General features: G+C 35.4%; 1 protein-coding gene across 3 annotated transcripts; it reads right to left on the minus strand.

Annotated features, from left to right (window-relative positions):
* Positions 1–251: 251 nt before the first annotated feature.
* On the minus strand, positions 252–24010 carry Acf (ATP-dependent chromatin assembly factor large subunit). Of its 3 annotated transcripts, none has more exons than XM_089706454.1 (25): positions 23679–24010; positions 23145–23474; positions 21181–21373; positions 20614–20839; positions 20080–20279; positions 19235–19520; positions 18235–18373; positions 17560–17729; positions 17077–17201; positions 16632–16866; positions 15817–16008; positions 15296–15465; positions 14721–14903; positions 13838–14005; positions 13338–13470; positions 12932–13138; positions 12317–12591; positions 11491–11603; positions 7789–7946; positions 7073–7162; positions 2811–2922; positions 2572–2639; positions 1942–2069; positions 1070–1233; positions 252–620 (listed from the first exon to the last, which is right to left on the minus strand). In XM_089706454.1, exons 1-25 carry the CDS (start codon positions 23789–23791, stop codon positions 455–457), a joined length of 4344 nt encoding a protein of 1447 aa, XP_089562580.1. In that variant the 5' UTR covers positions 23792–24010; the 3' UTR covers positions 252–454. The 3 variants fall into 3 exon arrangements, with proteins under 3 accessions (XP_089562580.1, XP_089562579.1, XP_089562581.1); XM_089706453.1 differs by having other exon boundaries at positions 12932–13147; XM_089706455.1 differs by lacking the exon at positions 7073–7162 and having other exon boundaries at positions 12932–13147.
* Positions 24011–25849: the final 1839 nt, after the last annotated feature.

Below are 25849 nucleotides of genomic sequence, written 5' to 3' on the forward strand. Positions count from 1 at the left end.
TATTTGGTTATATTGTGAAGATATCACAGCGTTACAACGGCCAGTTAAATGCTTTGGATTACATACTTTTGACCAGCAAAAGGTACAAATGGAGTCATACATATGATAATAAGGGCTGCAGGTTATTGCATTTGCTCTTTCAATTTTTAATTTTTAATGATTATTGAACTCATAAGTCTTATTTGTTACGACAGAAGGTAGAGACAGCAATATTATAACCTGTATTATTTCAAACCCTTAACACAACTAAGTATAAAGCTTGCAATTTGTATACACATTTCATCAACGGAAAATTTACGCACACCGTTTCTTTATTTAACCATTCTATCAATTAACAATCTAAAAACAAAACTTTACTATTTCGTTTTTCCCGCAGACCTTAACAACAAATTTATTTTGATTCACATTGATTTACACAACACAGTCACTATACAGTCCATTTTACACTATCACTTCACTGCAGTTTGGATTTCTTTGATTTGGGAGCATCCTCGCTGTCTTCCTTGATGCTCCTCTTGAGAGGAAGGTCCTCATCATCTGTAGGGTTGCTCTCCGGTAGCGGGGGCAGCTCTAACTCTTTGCACCTCTTGATTATGTACTTCTCTAATCTGTAGCCCGCTCTGTAAAAGTTATAGGAAATTAAGTGACAACGAAAATTGTTCAATCATTTCTAAGGTAAATAACTGAGGTAAATGAAACAGAATGGATTAAATAAACACGAATTTAGGCGACGAAAAACACTATTATGCATCTACAGTATACATAAGTTTAATAGAACCAAGTTGGTATAGAATTGAAAGACTGTACATAGACAATACTTTTTTGAAGTGAAAACTTCTTTAGCGGCGTTGGGTATAAAATCTTAAACTCGCGTCAGGACACGTGGCCTGATCGAAAAAGCGTAAGACGGATGGATATCAAACATGCTCAACGTTGATAATCAAGTTTCCACTTTTTTTACCATACCCTAGCTAGGCTATAAAGTGCACAATCATACTTCACAAAAAGTAATAACTGGAAGCTAAGCCAACACTAACTTATCAACTTAATAACATTAAGTTATACTAACTTAGCCACGGGATGCGAGTCCTGGTTGTAAGTGTAACAGTTATGGAACACGAGGGCCACATCTGACAATACTTGGTCGTCTCTCTCATACTGCCCTGTCTCTAGCTTCTCTCGTACCGTGTTGAGATCCATCGGAGTGTCTATGACTTGCAGGTAGTCTGGCACCTGGAATGTTTATGTAATAATAATAGTTTAAAAAACCTAAAAACACGCTTTTTATAGAAAACCGAACTAAAAAATAGAAAATTTTTATCAAATTACTTAGTGTATTGTCATCGGTCCTCAATAAATCTACAAAGTTTCTAATCTGGCCGTTTAAAGTGGGTCAAAATCGCGCCCAAAGAAGTCGGTTACAAACATACAGGTGAAGCTAATATAAAGCGTGTAAAAATACATTATTTGCATGTATCTATACTTCACTATCACTACATACTATAAAACAAAGTCGCTTTCTCTGTCCCTATGTCCCTTTATATGCTTAAATCTTTAAAACTACGCAACGGATTTTGATCCGGTTTTTTGTAATAGATAGAATGATTCAAGAGGAAGGTTTTAGTATATAATTTATTAGGTTTTAGACAAAGCGGGCGAGGCCGCGGGCGGTAAGCTAGTATATTATAAAGCTGAAGAGTTTGTTTGTTTGAACGCGCTAATATCGGGAATTACTGGTCCGATTTGAAAAATTCTTTCGGTGTTAGATAGCCCATTTATCGAGTGAAGGCTATATATCTTTACGCTATCGGTATCACGCAAATTAACTTGACCAAACATCACTTTCAACAAAGTACATTTTGTATTTCAAGCATCAAGACGAAAGTTAACACATTTACACTATTAATTCCATTTTCTTTCTAAATAACCAAAAAAACTCACATCCTCAGTAGAAACAGGCTCATGGAAGGGCCAGCTGTCCTTGTGTTTGAGCGCATCCTTGAGAAGCTGCGCAAGCGCATCCGTGTGCAATACTACGCCTCGACCGCGCTTTCTGCTGCTTCTCTCTTCTGAAACATTAAAATATTCATTACTAGATTTCCGCCCGCGGCTTCGCCCGCGTTTGCAAAGAAAAACCCGCATAGTTCCCGTTCCCGTGGGATTTCCGGGATAAAACCTATCCTATGTGTTAATCCAAGTTACCCTCTATATGTGTGCTAAATTTCATTGTAATCGGTTCAGTAGTTTTTACGTGAAAGAGTAACAAACATCCATACATCCATACATCCTTACAAACTTTCGCCTTTATAATATATAATATTAGAAAAATATTAGAAATATGTATTAGAATATTAGAATTAAATATTAGATTATTAAGTAACATTTAGCTTTACCACACATACATAATTCTTTTTAATTAGATTTCTGTGATTTTATATGCTTTTAAAGGGAGTTGCCTATGGCAATTTTCAAGAACTATATCGTTTTATGTCTAAAGAAAAAGTTATTTTGAAACATAAATTATCAAAATTAATTTAAATTAAAAAAATCAATCATTTTTTTTCTACTTACCATGAACACCATTGGTGAGTGAACTCTTGCCTCTTCTACTCAAACTGTCGTTTGGCTCTTCTTTTGATCTATAAAATAATAAAAAAATATTGTTATTTATTTCAACTTAATTCACAACCATAGATAGCTCAATAGCTTATAGATTTTACAATTAAGCACTACTACATTAATATTTATTTTTTTAATCAATATCCATTCATCAGTTCCCGATAACCCGCCACACAAACACACAAACATACCTTCTCCCCCGTTTACTATTTCCATTCGTCAGTGGAGACGACTCCTTGCTTCCTCGCGACTTTCGCGTCTTCAATTTCACCAGCGCCGTATTGAATTCACTGTCCTCCGAATCTGTTTAGAAATAAATTATATTTAACACTTCTAAAGTATGATAAAGCGCAGAAAATATGTATAAAGAAAAAAGTCAGTTTAGTCAAAAGGATAAAGACATATAAAACCATACCATGTTATGAAAAGCACATAAACATGTACATATGAAGAATTTCTTAAAAAAAAAATAGTTATAGTGAATAATTCCACAGGGCATCGGAAATCATGCTGTTATTTTATGTTTGGCAAAAGAAATAAGTAGATTCTTTATTTGTCCAAAATTAGTTTCTATAGATGATACTTTAAATTTGCGATAATCCTAGTTGTTAACATGAACTATCTAGTACCTTTTAAATTATTCAGTAATTAGACAATTCAAGTTTTAATAATAAAAGTTCGAAAGTCAACAGTAAGTAACTGAATGTTACATACAATCCAAACACATGAATCAAAGTAAATAAAAAGCAAAAACCAATGAGTTATTCGATAGTAAGCATAGCCAATAAAAAATGAGCTAGCGGGTTAAGAGCCAATGAGAGTGGAGTAATAACAGCCAATGAGAGTGGAGTAATAACAGCCAATGAGAGTGGAGTAATAACAGCCAATGAGAGTGGAGTAATAACAGCCAATGAGAGTGTGGTAATAACAGCCAATGAGAATGTAGTAATAACAGCCAATGAGAATGTAGTAATAACAGCCAATGAGAATGCAGTAATAACAGCCAATGAGAATGTAGTAATAACAGCCAATGAGAATGTAGTAATAACAGCCAATGAGAGTGTAGTAATAACAGCCAATGAGAATGAAGTAATAACAGCCAATGAGAATGAAGTAATAACAGCCAATGGAAATAAGTTAGCAGAAACAACTAATTAGAGTTAAGTAATAATAACCAATGAGAATGACGAAATAATAACCAATGAATATCAGTTAGCAATTACAACCAATGAAAATGAATAATCAGTTATAACTAATGAAAATGAAGTATTAACAGCCAATGAGAATGAAATAGAAAAAGCCAATAAAAATGAAGAAATAATAACCAATGAAATTGTAGTGTGTAACGTATCATGTATGTTTTGTATGTGTGCGTCATACTATATAGTCCTAAGGTTCTACAGTTTAAGAGCAGTTGTTGTGCACTTGTAATAACAGCAGTTGAATACATTATTATACACCCTACAGTCTAGTAAAGAGTTTCATTAATACCAAAGCATTGCATGGCGACCCTGCCAGTGCTGCCTCGCGGCAGCACTGAGCTATGGATCATTTCTAGAGAGTAATATTTTAATACGAGAGAATTATATTAAAAATTAAATTTGGAAAATGGAAAATTAATATCAATATCTAAAAAAGAAAATCGACGTGAACGTAGAAATAAAGAACATACAATATAATGTATTTTATGAAGACAGTTTTTTTTAAAACAAAAAAAAACTATGGAAATTTGGAATATCATCTATTTATGAAAAATTGTGAAATAAAATTGGAGATTTGGAAGGATGCAGCTGCAGCCGGGAGATCAGCCACTGTGAATAGCAGACGTTTTCCCAAATTGACCAGAATCCCGAATGTCCCGAAATTCAAGAGTGACGACGGAATAAAAGTTTAATTTCGTGAAAAAAAAGCTAAAAGTAAAATTTAAAGTTCAAGCAGTGTGTTTTACATTAATGTAAGGTAACGAATTATTTTAGTTAAAAGATTTATTTTTTTTTTTGTCAAAAACCATTATTGTGTTATATTTTATTATACATAAATATATATAGCTATGTATAATCAAAGTACTTAGTAACAGATAATTCTATTAGTTCATTGTTTGTTTTATAAAGCGCTACCAAATAGGGAAATGGTATGCAGCGTCTGTAATTTCGTCTCATATTTCGTGCTACCGTGTAGGTAACTAGGTAGTCACAATGCATCGTTCTATGCATTTTATAAAATGTTCGTAATGAAATACGATCTTGTCAATTCAATTTAGTGTGAATCTTTAATTTTTTTTTAATTAACATTTTGGATTCGGAGGGTCACACTAATTTCATAAATAATGATTGTAATGAAACTTATAAGATTTCAATATTTAATACATGATTTAAAGAGACTAAAGTAAAAGTATATTCTTATTTGATTAAATGAATTACCATGATAAATATCTAATGATATTTGTGAATAATAGACGAAGAGAAAAAGTAAATATTTGTCGTTGTATGAATACAAAAAAAATTAAGTACTCAGATTGTTTTTTTTTTTTTTATTAGGATATAGACGGAATCTTAGCTTGATCACCTAAGTTATTCTTTTATATTCCTATCAAAAATTAAATAATGTGACATTTAATTACTCGAAGAAATAAGAATTAATATTGTATGAAAAATAAAAATAAATTAATATGTAAGCCTGAGAGCTACAATTGAAAAGTGAAATGATATGATTTATTGTTAGAAACAAGGTACACCAGGATACAAGACAGGCACGGAATCCTTGTAATTCTGATCATGATTAGGTCGAGCTACCACTCGTGAAGATAACTTGGACACAATATGGTACCTATGAATAAAGGTATGAAATATATGATAATATAATGATGTGTTAAAAGAACTGCCTGAATTAATGTTAATGTTATAAATAAATATATTTCTTGTATCTTGAATTATTGAATATAATAAGATGAATAATATAAGACACGACGGTGTTATTAATTATAATTATGAGGGAAGATTACCCTAAATGAAATTGTGTATCTTGATATTGTTGTACGTATGAGGAAGTACATAAAGAATAAAATATATGAAGAAAATTGAATACAGATAATGAATATTATGTCGTTTCTAAGTATGATGTGTAAACTGTAAGCACATAAATAAACGTATTCTATGAGGATATATTGTAAGATTTATTGAAAGATAATTATTATTTTACTCGGATATGACTATTAATTAATTACGGACTGTGACATTTTTAAATACGGATATGACGATTAAATATTTTCTAATATTGTATAATTTTTCCATTATTTTCGTACATGAGAAGTTAATTAAAATTATTTGTTTTAATCTATTTGTATTAGTTACTATGTAGTGTGTAAGCCAATGTGTAATCGTGTAGAATGTTCTTTTTTGGAGTTTCAAAAATAAGTAATTATTAAGTGGAAATCCATGCTATTGTTTTAATTTTAATTTTATTTACTCGTTTATATGATAGGTATTAAGATATGTAACCAAAAACGAAGAAAAAATTTGCATTATATTCAGCTAAAAAAAAAATGTTAAATAATATTTTTTTTTATTATTTTCTATGAGGAGAGATGTAGTGTGTAACGTATCATGTATGTTTTGTATGTGTGCGTCATACTATATAGTCCTAAGGTTCTACAGTTTAAGAGCAGTTGTTGTGCACTTGTAATAACAGCAGTTGAATACATTATTATACACCCTACAGTCTACTAAAGTGTTTCAATTACCACCAAGCCATTGCACTCACCAGATACAGCCAATAAAATTGAAGTAATAACAGCCAATGAAAATGAGTTAACAGGTACACCCAATAAGGATGAAGAAATAATAACCAATGAAAATGAAGTATTTATAGCCAATAAAAATGAGTTAGCAGTTACAGCCAATGAGAATGAAATAGAAACAGTCAATAAAAAAGAAGTTACCAGATACAGCCAATAAAAATGAAGTAATAACAGCCAATGAAAAAGAGTTAACAGGTACACCGAATAAGAATGAAGAAATAATAACCAATGAAAATAAGTTTACAGGTTTAACCAATGAAAATGAGTTAGCAATTACAACCAATAATAATGAAGAAATTAAAACCAATGAAAATGAAGAAATAATAACCAATGAAAATGAAATATTAATAGCCAATGAAAATGAGTTAGCATTTACAGCCAATAAGAATGAAGGAATAATAACCAATGAAAATAAGTTTACAGGTTTAACCAATGAAAATGAGTTAGCAATTACAACCAATAATAATGAAGAAATTAAAACTAATGAAAATGAAGAAATAATAACCAATGAAAATTAAATATTAATAGCCAATGAAAATGAGTTAGCAGTTACAGCCAATAAGAATGAAGAAATAATAGCCAATGAAAATGAGTTACCCATCACAACCAATGAGCATGAAGAAATAATAAACCAACCATAGATATTGATCAACAAACCGGTAGAACGTGACCGTTTGTGCACACTCCTCGCGTACTGGTGTATCGACGACATGGCGGCGGCTGCACACCGGCGACGGGATGGCGGCTCTTTGTGATAATGCGTACATTAGTTTGGGTAAAACTGACATACTTATATTTAGAATGTGTATAAGAAAGAGAAGAATATATTGTTGATAGCATCACGACGATGTATATTTATGAATTTAAGAGCATATTTGTTGAACATGTTTCATCACGAAACGTACAGAAAACTGGTGATTTTCATTTCAAAGTCCATGTTCAAAGTTTAAGTTATTTTCAAGGCTATGATGCGTTACATTTTTTTCTAATTTAATGAATAAAATATGGCGTTGTAGTTGAACAATTGCGCACACTATCTGGACGCTAATAATTCACCTCACCTTACTTTTCTTGCTATGCGCTCTGTCAGAGAATTCAGTCACGCAGATTTATTACCAAGTTTTATGTTCGCTGCACATACGGCGCCCAGAGAATCGTCGTACAATCAAGCACAATGTTGTCACCCTCGTACGCACGACGCTGGCAGTAGTTGCCACGCCCCGTGGAACATAATGCGGTGTGCACACACTCACCGTGGCGTTCGCTGTAGTTGCCACGCCCCGTGGAACATAATGCGGGGTGCACACACTCACCGTGGCGTTCGCTGTAGTTGCCACGCCCCGTGGAACATAATGCGGGGTGCACACACTCACCGTGGCGCAGGCACCGCTCGCACGTCCAGCGGCGCGAGGCGCGCGCGGGGCGCGGGCGCGCGCACTCGGGGTGGTGCCGCGCGCCGCACGCGCTGCACGCCGCCAGCACGCCGCCGCTGCCGCACGTCGCGCACACGCCCAGCGACACCGGCTCCGAGCTGCGCACGCGCATGCAACACGTTACAACGTTAATATAACACCAGCAGACGCTAACTGCGCATGCGCACGCACGGAATACGTAAACTAATTCCGAACTACACACGCATTTTGAGATTTGATATAACTCGCCACCGTAGGCAGCCAAATTCAAAGATAAAAATAAATTAATCAAATCGGCAAAAAAAAATTACCCGGCCTATTTTAACTGTCACATAAACATGAAAGCATGCCAATTTTCAGAGGTCGTGGGTTCGATCCCCACCCGAGACAAATATTTGTGTGATGAACATAGATAGATGTTTGCTCTATGTCTGGGTTTTAATTATCTATATAAGTATTTATTTAAAAATTATATATGTATGTTTATCAGCCATCTGGTTTCCATAACACAAGCGAAAGCTTAGTATGGGATCAGATTGTGCCGTGTGTGAAAATTGTCCTGAAATATTTATTTATTTATCCCTCAGATTGTGCCGTGTGTGAAAATTGTCCTGAAATATTTATTTATTTATCCCTCAGATTGTGCCGTGTGTGAAAATTGTCCTAAAATATTTATTTATTTATCCCTCAGATTGTGCCGTGTGTGAAAATTGTCCTGAAATATTTATTTATTTATCCCTCAGATTGTGCCGTGTGTGAAAATTGTCCTGAAATATTTATTTATTTATCCCTCAGATTGTGCCGTGTGTGAAAATTGTTCTGAAATATTTATTTATTTATCCCTCAGATTGTGCCGTGTGTGAAAATTGTCCTGAAATATTTATTTATTTATCCCTCAGATTGTGCCGTGTGTGAAAATTGTCCTAAAATATTTATTTATTTATCCCTCAGATTGTGCCGTGTTTGAAAATTGTCCTGAAATATTTATTTATTTATCCCTCAGATTGTGCCGTGTGTGAAAATTGTCCTGAAATATTTATTTATTTATCCCTCAGATTGTGCCGTGTGTGAAAATTGTTCTTAAATATTTATTTATTTATCCCTCAGATTGTGCCGTGTGTGAAAATTGTCCTGAAATATTTATTTATTTATCCCTCAGATTGTGCCGTGTGTGAAAATTGTCCTGAAATATTTATTTATTTATCCCTCAGATTGTGCCGTGTGTGAAAATTGTCCTGAAATATTTATTTATTTATCCCTCAGATTGTGCCGTGTGTGAAAATTGTCCTGAAATATTTATTTATTTATCCCTCAGATTGTGCCGTGTGTGAAAATTGTCCTGAAATATTTATTTATTTATCCCATCAGCCGCTCGTCATGCGTTCGTCGCGCAATCACAAAATGCTTCACAGGATGCAAGCTTTCGTTTCGCAATACAATAATCGTCAATTGACGAAAGTGTTCGCAGTGACATTCCTATATTCTACATACTTCTATTTCCAGTAAAATATTGGAACATACATTTGAATATAATATAACTATCCAGTGCCGGCGTGAGGGCCACTGAAACCCCGGGCGAAACTATTGTGGCGCCCACTTGAGGGAAGCAATATCAAGTGTTAGTTTTTTGCCGATCCCAAGTAAAATTATACAGGGTGGAAGGTTAAGATGGGGCATGAAGGGCAGGTACCTTAACCGTTGTAGCTACATGAAAACGTTCTTAGGAGACTATCCTTAAATTCTTGAGAAATTTTAATCTGCATTCACAGATTTTAAAAAAAATGTACGGTCAGCAAGGAAATCGGCAGTTTTCAAAAAAAATTTTTTTGATGCCAATCGATCCAGTTTCTCATGGGGATCAAAACACTCTAAAAGACGAACTGAGGTATGAGTACTAGAAAAGTTAGAAATCGCGAAAAACTATTTCCACACATTCACTAAGAAAATAAGTGATTCAACAAAAGATGCGCTAATAGAAAACTCATAAAATCATTATCTCTACTAAATTTGCCCCGTAACCATCTGCAAAATGCAACTCTGCGTGCATAGTCCCCAGATTGCAATGCTTGGACTAATCGCCCATGGCGGTAGCATTTGTAGCCGTATTTCTTCCATGTTTTTAAAACTATCCAGTGCGAACAACCAACTTAAACGGCAACTTGTTTTGAAGAAATTTCGGGATATGCTTCCACAATTAGTGCCAAAATTGCTATCACCGTATTCTCATTCAATACGCGTGAACGACGCGGACGTGTCAAGCTTTTCTTAAATGAGCCACTTTCTGCTAGATTTTTTACAAGATTCGCAATTACCTTTCGCGTCGGTACATGTCGCATTGGGTATTTATTCCTGTACCATTCCAATGCAACTGTTGGGTTTTTATTATTTAAAAAGTAAGCCTCTAACAGATCTAAACGTTCTAAATTATTTAAGGACATTTTTAGTGAAGACAGAGTGACTTCTGGTAACTTTAGTTTTCTATGTGTTATTGTTTACATAAGCCATAAAAATGTGACGTGTTCGTTCGATATTCAAATTTAAATAATTTTTCATCTCGTGCACGAGCTGCCAGCCACCGCCCGCTCACGCCCCCGCGTCGCTGGCATGTTATGTTGCTGTGCCTTTGTCTTTTTACTTGTTCATGAATGAAAATAGTTTTTCGCGATTTCTGACTTTTCTAGTACTCATACCTCAGTTGGTCTTTTAGAGTATTTTTATTCCCATGAGAAACTGGATCGATTGGCATCAAAAAAATTTTTTTTGAAAACTGCCGATTTCCCTGCTAACCGTACATTTTTTCAAAAATCTGTGAATGTAGATTAAAATTTCTCAAGAATTTAAGGATAGTCTCCTAAGAACGTTTTCATGTAGCTACAACGGTTAAGGTACCTGCCCTTCATGCCCCATCTTAACCTTCCACCCTGTATATTAAACCTCGACCACAAACCCTCAAAAAATTCATGTAAAAAATCTCAATAAAAAATATGCATATGCACAGACTTCACAACTTCAGACCTTAGCGCCCCCCAGAATTTGTCGTCCTGGGCCACCCCCCCCCCCCCCCAACGCCGGCACTGCAACTATTTCTCCATCTCTTAGGGCGAGGCCACAACACTACCGTTGCGGCGTCGCGTCGCAAAAATAACATCGCACAGCAATGCGATGCGATGTCGCAACGCAAAAATTTCATCGGATACGACATCGAACGAAAAGACGCTAACCAACGTTTCAGTTTCTAGTGAGACATGGACCGCACTGCGCGTGTTCTACTGCTGCTTGCGTTAAGACGTATTAAGAAAAAGAAACAGAAAAGAAAGTACTGGGTGCACCCATTACTATTTAACTCCTCAAAATTTGAATATAAACTTGTACACACTTCCCTCCATGCTTCTGTTTTTAAAAATTTGTCTTTGAATTCTGATATAGTTTTATCCCAAAGGACGGGACGTTCGTGAATTAAGGATATCAGGTAGTCGACATCGTACTCCGCCATATCGCTTAAAAAACGCGTGCAGGTCGTTCAAAGTATGGACACCGACTAAACGGCAGCGCGTCGCCGCATTACGATGCGCCGTCGCATCGGAAATTTCCACGATGCATTCTGCGGCGTCGTAGATTTTTACGACGCGACGCCGCAACGCAGTGTTGTGGCCTCGCCCTTACCTTTCATCCAATTCATCTTCAATCTCTTCATCCGTGTACAGTTTCCTCCGCTTTCTGGGCGTCTTCTCTTTTGGCTTACATTGATCACAGAACCAGTCGCCTTCTGGTACTTTCTGTAATCAATTTATTTAATGTAATAAGTTATATATTTATTTGTCAGTAACATGCATCGTAAAAAGTGGTACCTGGTTAAGACAGACTTCAAACAAAAGAAATAAAAAAAAAACGATCCTCAACCAGTATTTTTCTTTGTAAAATTTCACCGCAACTAAAAGCAACCTTATCGTATTGAACATTTGGTCCTTCGAGCCGGATCAAACTGCACCAAATTACGATAAACTGGTATATTTTTTTTAATAAACTAGAAAAACTAATCGCAACACAATCCAACTACTACATGAATTTTTCTTTTTCTTTTATTACCTTTATCGGCTGAATTCCCGTCTGATGCGTGAAAATAAGGAATATTGCTGTTATTATAATTTTATTTAAAACATTTCTAAGGTTCAACATAACATAAAGATAGGAGAGAATACTTCAAAAGTATTTTATCCCCCCCCCCCCCCACGGGGATCTCGAACCTCGACTTGAGCTGTCGCTTGAGTGGAGGAGGCCGGAAGGGCCCTAGTCGGACGGGGGCTGCTAGATAGCGTGAACCACGCTAGCTGACTAGATTAATCGCCTTCATAACTAAAGACGGTACAATACTGGTACATTACCACTAGCTGCTGCTTCCTGTACAGTCAGCAACTGGTGACGAGGCGGTGCAGCACACCCAGCATGTTTACGAGGTCCATAATCACTGCTTGAAGGAACTGGTACATACCGCGAGCGGCGGCTTGAGGCAGTACAGGTGGTGGCCCTTGTTGCAGCCGTCGCACAGCAGCATGTTGTCCGGGTCGGTGCGGCGCCGGCACAGGCGGCAGCTGGCGTGCAGCACGCTGGCCGCCCAGCTCACGCTGTGCTCCAGCGCCAGCGCGTGCAGCGTGAGGCCGGCCACGCTGCGGCTGCCCATCAGCGACACCTCCCAGCGCTCCAGCGCGTCCAGGTCCAGCGGTTTGTTCTTCGCCTCGCGGTCCTTGCGCTCTTTGTCGTCGAGACCTGGAAGTGGTTATAGGGTGGCGGTGGTTGTGTGGAAAATGGCAAACAGTATAGTGTATGATCAGCTTTTTACACATTTTCACAAATTATAAATAAATTATTTGATTTTATTGAATTCACGCACGCATGCACACACGCGCGCACGCACGCATGCACGCGCGCACGCACGCACACAGTAACATTCAAGTAAAAAGTTTTAAATTTTCTATAAATTCTGTAAAATACATACTTTACTAATTTTTACTATTTTTTACTCCCGAAGCATTATGCTGTCATTAACAAAATTTTATTTTAAAATGAAAGCATATATTATAAAATGTTCCGCCTTCTTTGAACTTACCAAGCGGCCTCTTTAGATATTTATGATGAATCCCCTGTGAAATTTGTAACAGCGCACTCGCAAGACCACGTATAACTTCCGGCTTGGTCTCATAACCTTCACTCGGTTCGAGTTTCACGCCGTTCGGTTTAGCCGTATCCAAGTAATAGCCGGGATCGCGATATTTATTTTCTAGGATTTCTTTTGTATCTGGATCTTCTGGATCTTCTTTGATATCTGGAATATTTTAATACAATTATTTTATTACTTAATATATTTATTTATATTAAATTTATTTGCGATTTTCTCGAGTATATTTTGTTTGCCTAAACCAATTTAACTTGATCTTTCATTAAATAATATACAACTTTATGACGCAATATACATGCCCCCAATATTATTTATTACTATAACAAATTTTACTAACCTCCATTAGTCACTAATCTACCATCAGGCAAATGCGTGTCATCCCGGAAAGCCCCATTAGGCCCCCAACTTAAATACTCAGCTTGTTTGTCGTAACTTCGCAACATTATAGTACCGCGCCACGCTTCGCGGTCCTGTAATTTATTAGATTAAATTTAATATTTAAAATAATTATAGGCAATCTAATTTACAAGTACATTCTAAAATGTGAATAGAACATTGTTTGTTGTACAAATAACTACATTCACGTCCGTCAGTCTGAAGCAAAACTCTGCCTACGTGTACAAAAGCAGAATTTTCTAATACGCGATACAAAAGATTTTGAACATTATTGCCACGAAATAAGGTGTTTATTTCCATGAACATTTTACATAACGGACATTTTTGACGACGCTTGAATATGGAATTATTAATCTAGTTTGTTCATAGTAGGACAATGCCAAAACCCCAAGATCCGTAATTATCCCTTTATCTATACAAAATCCTTAACAATCTCCTCACCTTAACCTTCAACGCCCCCAAACACCCATGGTGTATCTTCTCCTCCAACTCAAGCAGTTGGTCACGGAAGGCCAGTTCCAGGGCCTCCGCTAGAGAACAGTCTTCTGGCACTACTAGTGAGGGTTGAGGCCCTCGGCGACGGGTCGCTGGTTGGGCTACTGGACTTGGCTGGAAAATAGAAGCATGAAAGGCTTAGAAGGTCATAAATTTCATAATTTGCTCGTGAAACCTGGTAAAAAGTTGCTGTACCTTTCGTACAGATCCGATTGGCTTAGAAGTGCATCTCAAACAGTACAAAGAAGCAAGATGGAGAATTTCTTCTATGTGAAAACTGCTTACCAAACAAGGGGTAAATGGTAAATAAATAATAAATAAATATTAAAGGACATTATTACACAAATCGACCTTGTCCCACAGTAAGCTCAATTAAGGCTTGTGTTGTGGGTACTAGGCGACGATAAATATAATATTTTATAAATACATATATAGATAACACCCAGACCCAAGAACAAATAATTGAGTTCATCACACAAATATTTGCCCTGATCGGGGATCGAACCCGGGACCGTCGGGTCAGTAGGCAGTTACTTTACCACTGCGCCAACCGCGTCGTCAGTCTCAGTAAATCTATGCTATGACGTGTCAAAAATCCTTTTCGAAGAAGTTTGAGTTGAGATTAAATTTTCCTCAGATTTACGATGAAAGATTCCACTTACCTGTGGCACAGTCATATTGAGTGCGTGCTATACGCGCGAAATGCGCACGCAATCCATCTCTCTCTGAATCTAACGCGTGACATAACTCCGCTTATTCAGCGCTTGCATTAGCACCTCCCCTACTCCCCAGTATTAAACCATCTCAACTATTAACCATTAATTCTCACCTGTGGTACAGTCATATTGAGTGCATGTAAAGGACAGCGTGCTAAGTGCGCACGCAATCCGTCCCGCTCTGAATCAAGCGCGTGACGTAGTTCCGCTTCCCGCGCACCGCGTTTATTTAGCGCTTGCATTAGAGCGTCCAGTTGCTCTTCCGTGTTGTACACCCACCAGGTGGGGCCTTCGTTCTGTGAAAAAAAGGTTTATTGAAGAAAACTGCTGCGCCTCAAGGGCACATTGCTTCATTATTGCGTTAAAATAATTATATTACAATAAAAATAAATAGGATTTTATAAGCGTTGTTTTTTCTGAAAAATTTATGATAATTTTTAATCCTTTAAATGCCTTGCACATAATAATCGAAAACTTTTTTTTATGTAAAGGTAAAATGAACCTTAAATCTAGGGAATAAAGTTCACATTACCGTGCACGTAAAAGGCACATCGCGTCGACCTTAATATGAACCTTAACATGAAGCAATAGAGCTCACCCTCCCATGCCCATAGACCGTATTACATTCGATTGACATCTCAAATAACATAGAAAAATATAGACCTTAACTCGAAGCACTAAAGCTCACCTTCCCATGCACATAGCAGGTATTCACGTCCGCCGTGCAGACCATCAGCTCGCGCATATGCTGGATGCTGTCTGGCGACATCTTGGTGACTCCGTTAACATTGGTTAGGGGTTTCTTGGGCGAATTGCCGCGCGAATTCGAACCGGACTCGTTCTCTTTGTCACTGCCCTCTGTGAACATATGAATAAACAAACTTTAGATTTTCACATATTATACCTAATTATGAAATGGCCATTTCATCTTGTTGCAAATATCAGAGGACAAAATTTTAACTTTAAGAAGATATACAGATTATTTTAAATTTAGCTATACGTACGTACGGATGACGTATGCCATATGACGTGTCACATGTTACGTAACTCAAAATATGTTACCATATGTCAGGAATTCCGTGTAATTTATAATGCAGGCCGTGTCCACGTATCTTGCGCCTGTGTGTCGTGTCGTGTCTCGCACTTCGTGTTACGCATGTTTGTGTTAACATGGCGTGTGAGGGCCGGCACACGCTTGGCCGCACTCACCGCGCTCGCGGCGCCCCGCGTGGTACAGGTCGGTGACGTAGGCAAGCAGGTCGGGCGCGTCGGCGGGTGCCCGCGGCGGTCGCGGCACGGGCTTGGCGCGGCACGGGCCCCGCAGCGGGCCGCACACGGCCTCCACAAACAGCCCGCCGACCCGCCGGGACACCCAGTAGCGGTTGAACGCGCGGTCCATGCCTATGGAGATACGAGACACATGAATACAGTGACAGATTACGTTATAAAAGCGGTGGCCAATAAAAAAGTTATAAATATCAAGCAAACTATAAACAATAAATCTTGCACATTATTAAATAAAAAGTCCTAATTACTAACACTTGATGATTAAGAAAGAAAAAAATAAAACTGACATTCAAAACAAACAAAATTTAATTATTGATTTGACTAAAGCATTTGATAAAGTGGATCATTAGCTGATCTTTAAAAATTGTCAGGAATTTGCATTTGTGGACTAATGTTACAGTATTTTTCAGTGGCTTGCAACATAATTATGCAAAATTAGGCAATAGGCCGCTACAAGTGACAGTTAATGGTTACGAATAGAAATCTTTTACTTCGGGTGTTCCACAAGGCTCACACCTGGCGCCTATTTTACATTTTATTTACGACTTATCATATGAAATCTAGCTGTTACGAAAAGGTACAAAGTACACTGAAATTTTTACGTTCTCTTCATCACCTCGTGCCTAGCGTCACTTCGCACAACATTTCAGACTCAAACAATTATTAATTCATTGAATGAAAGCGCTTCTAAACTGATAAAAAGATTGGAGACTTTGCAATTTAGATCTTTAACTCACCTATAAAATTAGTATACTCGAACAGCTGCATTTGCAGCTCTTTCGACTTCTTCAAGTACTCCTGCTTCTTGGTCTCGTTGTCCTTCATTAGCTTGTCGATGTCCACCTTCACCTGTTCATCCAGCTGCTTCGCTTTGTCTCCTGTTAACTTCTGTTCTTCCTTCTTTGCTGCTGCTTCACGCTTTACTTCCATCCGTGCTGATGATAATTGCGGTTCGCGCTTGCGTTCGTTTATCTGAAGTTTTAGTGTTTTTTAATGTAAGTAAGGTATGAAAATTGATCGTATTAAAATGTAGAAGATTTTTGACATTGAGAAATTAACTCTATTATTACTTAAATAAAGATTATTTTAAATCTATTTAAGCGCACTTAAGATGCTGCATAAAACGTTTCTTATTATCGTATTTTTGTGCTATTTTCACGATGTTAAATAATATTGTTTTACCTGTAAAGTTCTCAACGCCTGTTTGAGATTCCTGTGTTCTTCCAGTCTCTCTTCCACCAAATCACGCACCGTCGCATAACTCAATACTTGACTCATTAGACACTGTAATATCGCGAACTTGTCATCTGAAATTATAAATAGCAGGCTTTTTACATAGGTATTTTAAAATGCCAACTAAGGATAACATGTTTCTCTTTCTTTTTATTCTTAATAATAATAATTAATTTATTCAAGTAACCAGGATTCATTTTGTTAGTAACAATTAATAACTTAAAAACGATTAATGCTTCACGGTTCGATTTTCTTTAGAAGGGTCAGAATCTCTATTTCTCGAGTTTTTCTTCGTATAATTTTTCTAGTAAAACTACATAGGCACGTTGAGAGTAAAATGTCAAGGTCGCGACATGGCAATACGACGCCGTGACGTCGTAAAGCGATGATTTCGGCATCTTTGTATCTTGAAGTTTCACTTCTGACACTCACCTATGGGCAGCGCGGCCACGTGCGCGGTCGCCAGGCGCCGCAGGAGCCCGGGCCGCTGTAACCGCAGCCGAAGCCCCGGGTCGTCCGCCGAGCTGTAGCCCCCGCGCTGGTGGCACCGCCACGCTATACAGCGCCCGCCGGCTTCGCTCCCCGATGAGAGGAGGTGCAACCTGCGAAGAATGCAAAAAAAATCAATATAATAGTATTGAAATATAGACCAAAACTGAGCAATCACTGAAGAACATTTTGAATCTAAAAATAAAATAAAAATGTATGCGTGTACTAGAGTACACACGTAAGAAGTGAAACTTCTTTATGACCTTAAAAATGTCACGCGTACGGCGTAACGCAAAAATGTCACCGTACGGCGTAACGCAAAAATGTTACACTAAATTTTTGTCCAACCCTGACAAAGAAGTTTCACTTCAATAAATTCAAAAACCAAGTGGACCGCATCTGCACTTAATATCAGGAGAGATCACAGTCAATTGCCTGAACAGTTTTTTGAATTAAAAAAAAAATAAAGCTTGCTTCAAGCAAAAAAAATAACAGGATGAAATAAGATTCGAAAACTAAAAAATACCTAGAAAATAAACTACTACAAATACAATAATTAAAGACGGTACCGAGCTAACAAAAACAGTTCAATATAAATAATCAATAAAAAAATCTTACCGTAAAACCTCGCTAACTGTACTGGGGTCTAGCGGCAGTTTAGCGAGCGGCGTGCCGAGGTACGTGTGCGACCACTTGCTGGCCTTAGTAGCTAACTCTATCGCACGGTTCAACCCCATTTCCGTGTCTTGCTGATCCTCTGTGGATCATTCAGTATACATTAACTGATAATTCAAGTAATTTGGACTCGCTCAATAAATAATTCAAAGAGATTAAAGTTACTTTATTGCATTATGATAGAGCTTTTTTATTATTTTAAAATGCTAAAAACCAATTTAAAAAAGTTAATTTAATTGCACAGTCCACCTCCTAAAGACAAATTATTACGATTGACTTGTAGAAAAATTATTGTTACGATTAACTTGTACACAAATTATTGTTACGATTGTAACATTTACTACTTGCGAATAGAAAAATTATTGTTACGATTAACTTGTAGAAAAATTATTGTTACGATTAACTTGTAGAGAAATTATTATTGTTACGATTAACTTGTAGAAAAATTTTTGTTACAATTAACTTGTAGAAAAATTATTGTTACAATTAACTTGTAGAAAAATCATTGTTAAAATTAACTTACAAGTAGAACAATTATTGTTACAATTAACTTGTAGAAAAATTATTGTTACAATTAACTTACAAGTAGAACAATTATTGTTACGATTAACTTGTAGAAAAATTATTGTTACAATAAACTCATAGAAAAATTATTGTTACAATTAACTTGTAGAAAAATTATTTGTTACGATTATCTTGTAGAAAAATTATTGTTACGATTAACATATGTAGAAAATTATTGTTACGATTAACTTGTAGAAAAATTATTGTTACGATTAACTTGTAGAAAAATTATTGTTAGAATTAACTTGTAGAAAAATTATTGTTAGAATTAACTTGTAGAAAGATTATTATTACGATTAACTTCTGGGAAAATTATTGTTACAATTAAGGTCTGAGTTTTATTTTTGTTTCCAAAATGTAAAATTTATATTCAACATACCTGTCGACTCTTGTATGCCACCCCTCTCATTATATTCCTCCGCTTCATCTTCTTGCAGCGAGAATATTGCGCTCAAGAACATCTGTATCAGATCACAGAAGACACCCGCAGATTCCTTCATCGTCAGAGCCTTCCGGAACATCTCCAAGTCCAGGTCGTTTGGGAAAACGTCCTTGGCTTTGAGCACTTCAGAGAATGTGTGCACAAAATCGAGAACTGAGAGTAAATCTCCGAAATGCTTTGAATCTATACCGTCCATTAATATGGGAGTGCCTTTAGGAAGTACCTGAAAGATATGAAAATATGTCTAATAAACACTTTTCCTCCAAAATTGTAAATGACTAAATGAGTGTTGAGGAATGAATTTATTTTTTACTTTTTACATCTGACTTATCATAACAAACAATAAGATATTTGAACTGCATCAAGTGGTTAAATCTTACACTCAGTACGGTTGACTCTACAAGTATTACACATAGAATACATTCACATTTGATACATTGCAAATTTTATCAAATTGTTTCAGTTTTACACAAGACCAAAACATTACATGATGTTGGTTTTTAATTATTGCAAATTATAAATGATTAATTTATTTATTTATAGAATTTTTCCATCATCTTTACCATATATTTCAAGTCTAGCTTCCGCCCACGACTTTGTACGTGCATCCCCGTTTTTCCTCGTTCCCGCAAGAAATTTCGGGATATCCTTTCTTAGCGGATGCCTACGTCCTAACATCTACCTGCATGCCAAATTTCAGCCCGATACGTCCAGTGGTTTGGGCTGTGCGTTGATAGATCACTATATCAGTTACCTTTGAGTTTATATAGATTATATAATACCTTATGGTCTTCCAACTCTAGATCGTCTTTGACCTTCTGCCACTCTTTCATGTACGCCATAACGCGCGCTGTCTTTTCTTTCTTCTTTGCTTTTTCCTCCTCCTTTCGTAACCGCAGCTGTTCCTCTGCCCTCCTCATTTTGTCTGCTAGATCTTGTGCATTCTTCTTCGCTTCTGGATTTATTGTTTTTGTTTTGTTTACTGTAAATGGTAAATTGTCTGATAATATAACATTGGCGCATTTGGAGAATTTTGGGATTACATTCAATTCAGATAATGATGTATAACATTAACAATAAACTTTTTTTGGAGAATCTGGGTATTATGTTTATGTATTTCAAAATGTTTTATGAATCTAATAAAAGTGAATGTTCACTCATAATTATTGTTAGTGTATTAATTTATAAATATAAACATTTATTTAATATGCATATTTTAATACTTTCTAATAAGAAAATAGACTGTTTAACTGCTTTTTAAACATATTTCCTATTTTTAAATATGTATTGAAATAAACTGTTGCAAAATGATTTACCTTCTGCCTTATCTGTTTTCTTAACAAATTTGTCCATTGATTCCTGTCTTCCTTTCTGCGGGCTGATTTTCTTCACTGATTTATTTAGTTTAGAAGCTGATCCTGGCTTCACTGACGGTGACATGCTCATCTTGAGCTTTTTAGATGAGGGGAATTCTGGTGGACTGCCCGTGAATATTTGGTCAAAGTGGACTTTGTTGATGTTGTATTTATCTATTGCTGATGCCTGAAAAACAATGAAATGTTTAAAATAATTTATGCTTTAGTAAATTTTGAAAATTCTTATTAGATAAATATAGGTACATATTTAAAAAAATATTTTGTTTAATTTGATATTTTTGGTTTTATGGCATTCAAATGCTTTATAAATATAAATTTATAAAATAAAAAATAGAACAAATTCGATCATGTGGTGGGCCTCGAACCCGCATCCTTTCATGCCATTGCCTTTTTTTGTTTATGAAACTTTTTTGTTGACTATTTAAATTTATTTTTTGAAAAAAAAAAGGACAAAATATAGATCATTGATATTTTTGTGTGATTTATGTGGTTATATCAACAACACACCTTAATAACAATAACAGGTCCCATTTCCACAAATTGCTTCAAGAAAAGCCTGTTTTTATCCCTCGAGTAGACACCCTTGCGTCGTCGTATACGCTCATACGGCGCGGTTCCGATCTGTCCCACCGCGGTTGCGTCTGATTCCTCATACTGTTCCACCTCATAGCAGTATGCGGATGGTGGTGGTATTTCTTTGCTGTAAAGTTGTGGATTTGTGGTTTATATGAATTAAAGTCAAGTGGTAATTCAATTGGACTACATATAGACATGATTTTGGATAACATGTACATATGTAGTCCAATTGAATTAAGTAATAAACAAGTGATAAACATCCCAATGCTTTGGCCATGGATTTAATGAAAAACGACACAAGATTCCAAAGACTTAAAAGAAAAGCTCCCATAGATTTATAAGAAAAGAAAAAAAAAAGTAATAACGGCTGGCATCACTGGATCGCTCGCCCTACAAGTCTCAATACATTCATAACCAAGTGCTGAATGTTCTATGAACAGATTGCATTTACACATACATAAAAAAAAAAAAAAAAAAAAAAATATAACAGTAAATGAAATACAAAACTATTATATCTATACTAATATAATACAGCTGAAGAGTTTGTTTGTTTGAACGCGCTAATCTCAGGAACTACTGGTCCGATTTGAAAAATTCTTGCGGCGTTAGATAGCTCTTTTATCGAGGAAGGCTATAGGCTATATAACATCACGCTAAGACCAACAGGGGTGGAGCTAGGCGGATGAAACCGCGCGGCGCTGCTAGTATGACATAATATTATGTATCTGTTATATTGTATCATACAAAAAGATAATAATTCATCAATAATATAAAACTTGTGTAACCTAAAGAATATTCTTAAACTTTCTTTTGTGTAAGAGTATGGCCAGATGAGGTTATTGTTATGTAAATTATTGTATGTATATTATGTAATTTACATTTTTGAATTGTATTATATTGTATAACATCAGTATTTATTTTTTAAATAACAATTTTTATACAATTTACTTATAATCTTCTTATATATAAAAATGAATCGCAAAATGTGTTGGTAAGCGCATAACTCGAGAACGGGTGGACCGATTTCGATAATTCTTTTTTTATTATATTCCTTGAAGTACCAGGATGGTTCTTATGTAGAGAAAACGTAAATATGTACCACGGGCGAAGCCGGGGCGGACCGCTAGTTGCAGATAAATAAAAGTCTCAAAACCTGTTATTATGTTTGAGCCTTGAATAATGTTTTCATGAATTAAACTTGTTAAGAAATACTTATCTCTATGCTTCAATTTTAAATTTTTGAATAATATAGTATTTATAAAAAAATAGGATTCCTACTTGTATAATATAATATTTTAAAATATTAACTTTATAATCACAACAAAAATTTGAGATAAGTATTTAGGACGTACAAATGTACATTATAATTATTTTCCTGCTATTTTAATTAAAGCCAAACCACTTTATATTATCCAATATTTAAGAATGTATAGATAAAGGTTTAATTTTGACAATGTAAACATTGATTTTTTTATATATTATTGTTTTAATTTTTTTTAATATCAAATATTTTTAAATAACTATACTGTAGATTTTTGTAGTTTGAAAATTTTCTCTGATAAGAAACAATGATGTTTGCCATTTAACTGTTTTTGAATTTTAATTTTAATAATTTCATGACATTTTTTCCAAATTTTAAAGGAAATGTGAAACTAGATTGTGAATTTGTCCTGACTTTTCGTATCATTGATTATAACAAGGATATAAAATGTAAATTCTAATTAGCAAAATATTTATCTGATTTAATAAAAAATAATATTTATCACAGATGCTTGTGTTATCTCCCAAAGTTCATTCACATATGCTAAATAGCATTTAACAATTGATTTATAAAGCTAGTTTTGTGTTAGAAAATGAAGTGTAGTTTTAATGAATGATGTAAGAGATGTACTTACTTATCCGGGTGTTGCTTCTGAGCAGTGACTGATAGAATGTGAGCTTCCCTCCAAATATCACCCTCCAAGCAGGCCTCTACACTCTCCCCCACAAAAAACCTCTCTCTCACGAAATTAAATACATCTTCAGACATCTCTGCAAATGAACTCCTCTTTGTTTTTGTAGCAAGATACAATATTGGTATCCTGAGCTCCATTGGGAAGTCCTTCAGCGACCTCCTTGCTGCTTTCTCACTTTCAAGGGCTTCAGAATACGTCAAATTATTCTTTCCCGTCATCTCACATGTCCATACCATCGAATTGACGAGAATAATCCGTTCACAATACTCCCTAAAAATACGTTACAAAAACTTTATTAGAATCATCAAAATTCGGATACAGCGTGATAAAATTGTGAAACATGGTGTCACGCTCGCGTAACTATATGAGAGGCCGCACGGAAACAATGTCAACGGCGTGTTAAAGTGATATCCACGAAAGGGTCTAAAAAAATGTAACAAATTGCGCGAAAATTGTTTGCAGTAAACAACTCACTCATAATCCTTGAAAATCTCGTCGGTGATCTCGCAGTGGAATACCTCATCGTCGTCCCGCAAGAACCCTGACGCCGTCGATTTTTCAAAGGCTTTTCTTTTCAAGAGAGGCATGTTTAGAGTTCGCGGGTCACAGCGGTGGGAAAACGAAATTCAACGAGATTTTAATAGCACTGCACTTTTAATCTATACAACTTTGTACGCCGCATTGATAAATATAATTCTCTTGGTTAACATTAGCGAATTAATAGCGTTTATCAAGATTAGAAATGTGAAAATTGTTGCGTGGTTTCGGTTGACAAGCCAAAAAACGGCGCGCTAGGCGCTTCTATCTACGCGGTACGCCAGAAACATATGAACCAAAGAGTATAGTAATATAGAGGGAATGGGAGGGAGAGGGAAAGGGATATGAACTGGGATACACTCCTTCAAAAATCTACCATGCCTTGTGTGATGTATACAAAAAAAATAATTGAAAATGTTTTAATGATTAATTAATGTTAGACAAAATGTTAATTGTGTTACCTAAATAATTAATATTGAAGAGTGTGAAATACTTAATTTTATTGTTAAAAAAAAACTAATTAATTTACCATTCGTTACGGTAATAGAAGGTTATAGTAACTAGGCATTCCTGTTCCTGCGATTAAAATGACAATAAACGATAATTTCCTATTTATACCATTATACTTTATTGTTTTTTTGGATACCTAACTAGAGCAGGCTCCAAGGAGATGTTCGTTTGCAAAAATCGCGGACCTAAATCTGACTTCTGATATATATTGTATAGATCCCAGACATCCTATAGACGGATGCAGTTGCCAACCAGTTTTGTGGTCCCCCTGCCCGCACCCCGGTAATTAAATATGGCATACAAAGAAAAAAATAAAAATTTCCAAAACATGCCATGTGGGGTATCAAATGAAAGAGCTTATTGAGTAGATCACGAATATATAGATTGAAAACTCATGAATATATTTTTTAAATTATTATTTTAAATAATTAACAACAGTCCATTGTTTATGATTCAATAGTTCGTAATATAATATAAGTGAGCTATGTGGTGGATTTGATGAAAATAACTATATACTATATGAACTTGAAAATATACTCGCCATCTTTGAATGCTCCCCCCACTCCCCCATGCAACTATTTCACTGTACGAAATATTGAATCGTAAACAATGGACTATTGTTAATTATTTAAAATAATAATTTAAAAAATATATTCATGAGTTTTCAATCTATAGTGGTTTAAAGTTAACTCAAAAATGGACCATTTTCGTAAATTTTCTAAAAAATCTTAGAGAAAGTGTAAGAAATGTATATAGTATGCTATATATTCGTGATCTACTCAATAAGCTCTTTCATTTGATACCCCACACGGCATGTTTTGGAAATTTTTATTTTTTTCTTTGTATGCCATATTTAATTACCGGGGTGCGGGCAGGGGGACCACAAAACTGGTTGGCAACATCTGTATATAGGATGTCTGGGATCTATACAATATATATCAGAAGTCAGATTTAGGTCCGCGATTTTTGCAAACGAAACTCCACTGAGAGTCCGGTCTAAACTGATTTTGTTCTAGTCACGTTCTAGTAACACAGAGCAAGTAATATATAGGTTCCTAATTTTTTCGAATAGTATAGAGCGCGTGTATTGCACAAATTGCATAGTGCGCATCGTAGGCAGATGAGCTATAGATACTATATCGATGTGTGTGTGACAAATAGGGATGGGTAGGTATCAATTGCGTGTTGAACTATCGATAAGTTATGTAAATAAATATGTATCATAAGTAAATTTTATGTTCAATAAGTTATTAAAGGAAAAATATATTAATAAATATGTAATTTTAAATTTGTTTACCAACTGAATTAAGTTTGTTTATTCCATTTGAATATTTCTTCTCTTAATTATAAGTACTTTAAAAAAATATGTTTAATTGGAATATCAGAAAAACGTGAGTACTTTGCAAATAATAAAGTTAATAAAATAAAAGGTCGGGTTTAGTGCTATTTCTTTAATAATCAATCAAACAATAATAATAATGTTTTAAAAATGTTAAATAAAAATAAGAAATAATTAATAATTTAAAATGATAATAACTATAATAAATAATATTAAAAAAAAAATTATTTCATTTTATCCATTCTACTATCAAAATCTT

This window comes from Colias philodice, chromosome 18 (assembly GCF_061535455.1).
Source record: "Colias philodice isolate Cphi_HAF_F1 chromosome 18, ilColPhil1 Martin Lab GWU primary, whole genome shotgun sequence".
Lineage (NCBI taxonomy): Eukaryota > Metazoa > Arthropoda > Insecta > Lepidoptera > Pieridae > Colias > Colias philodice.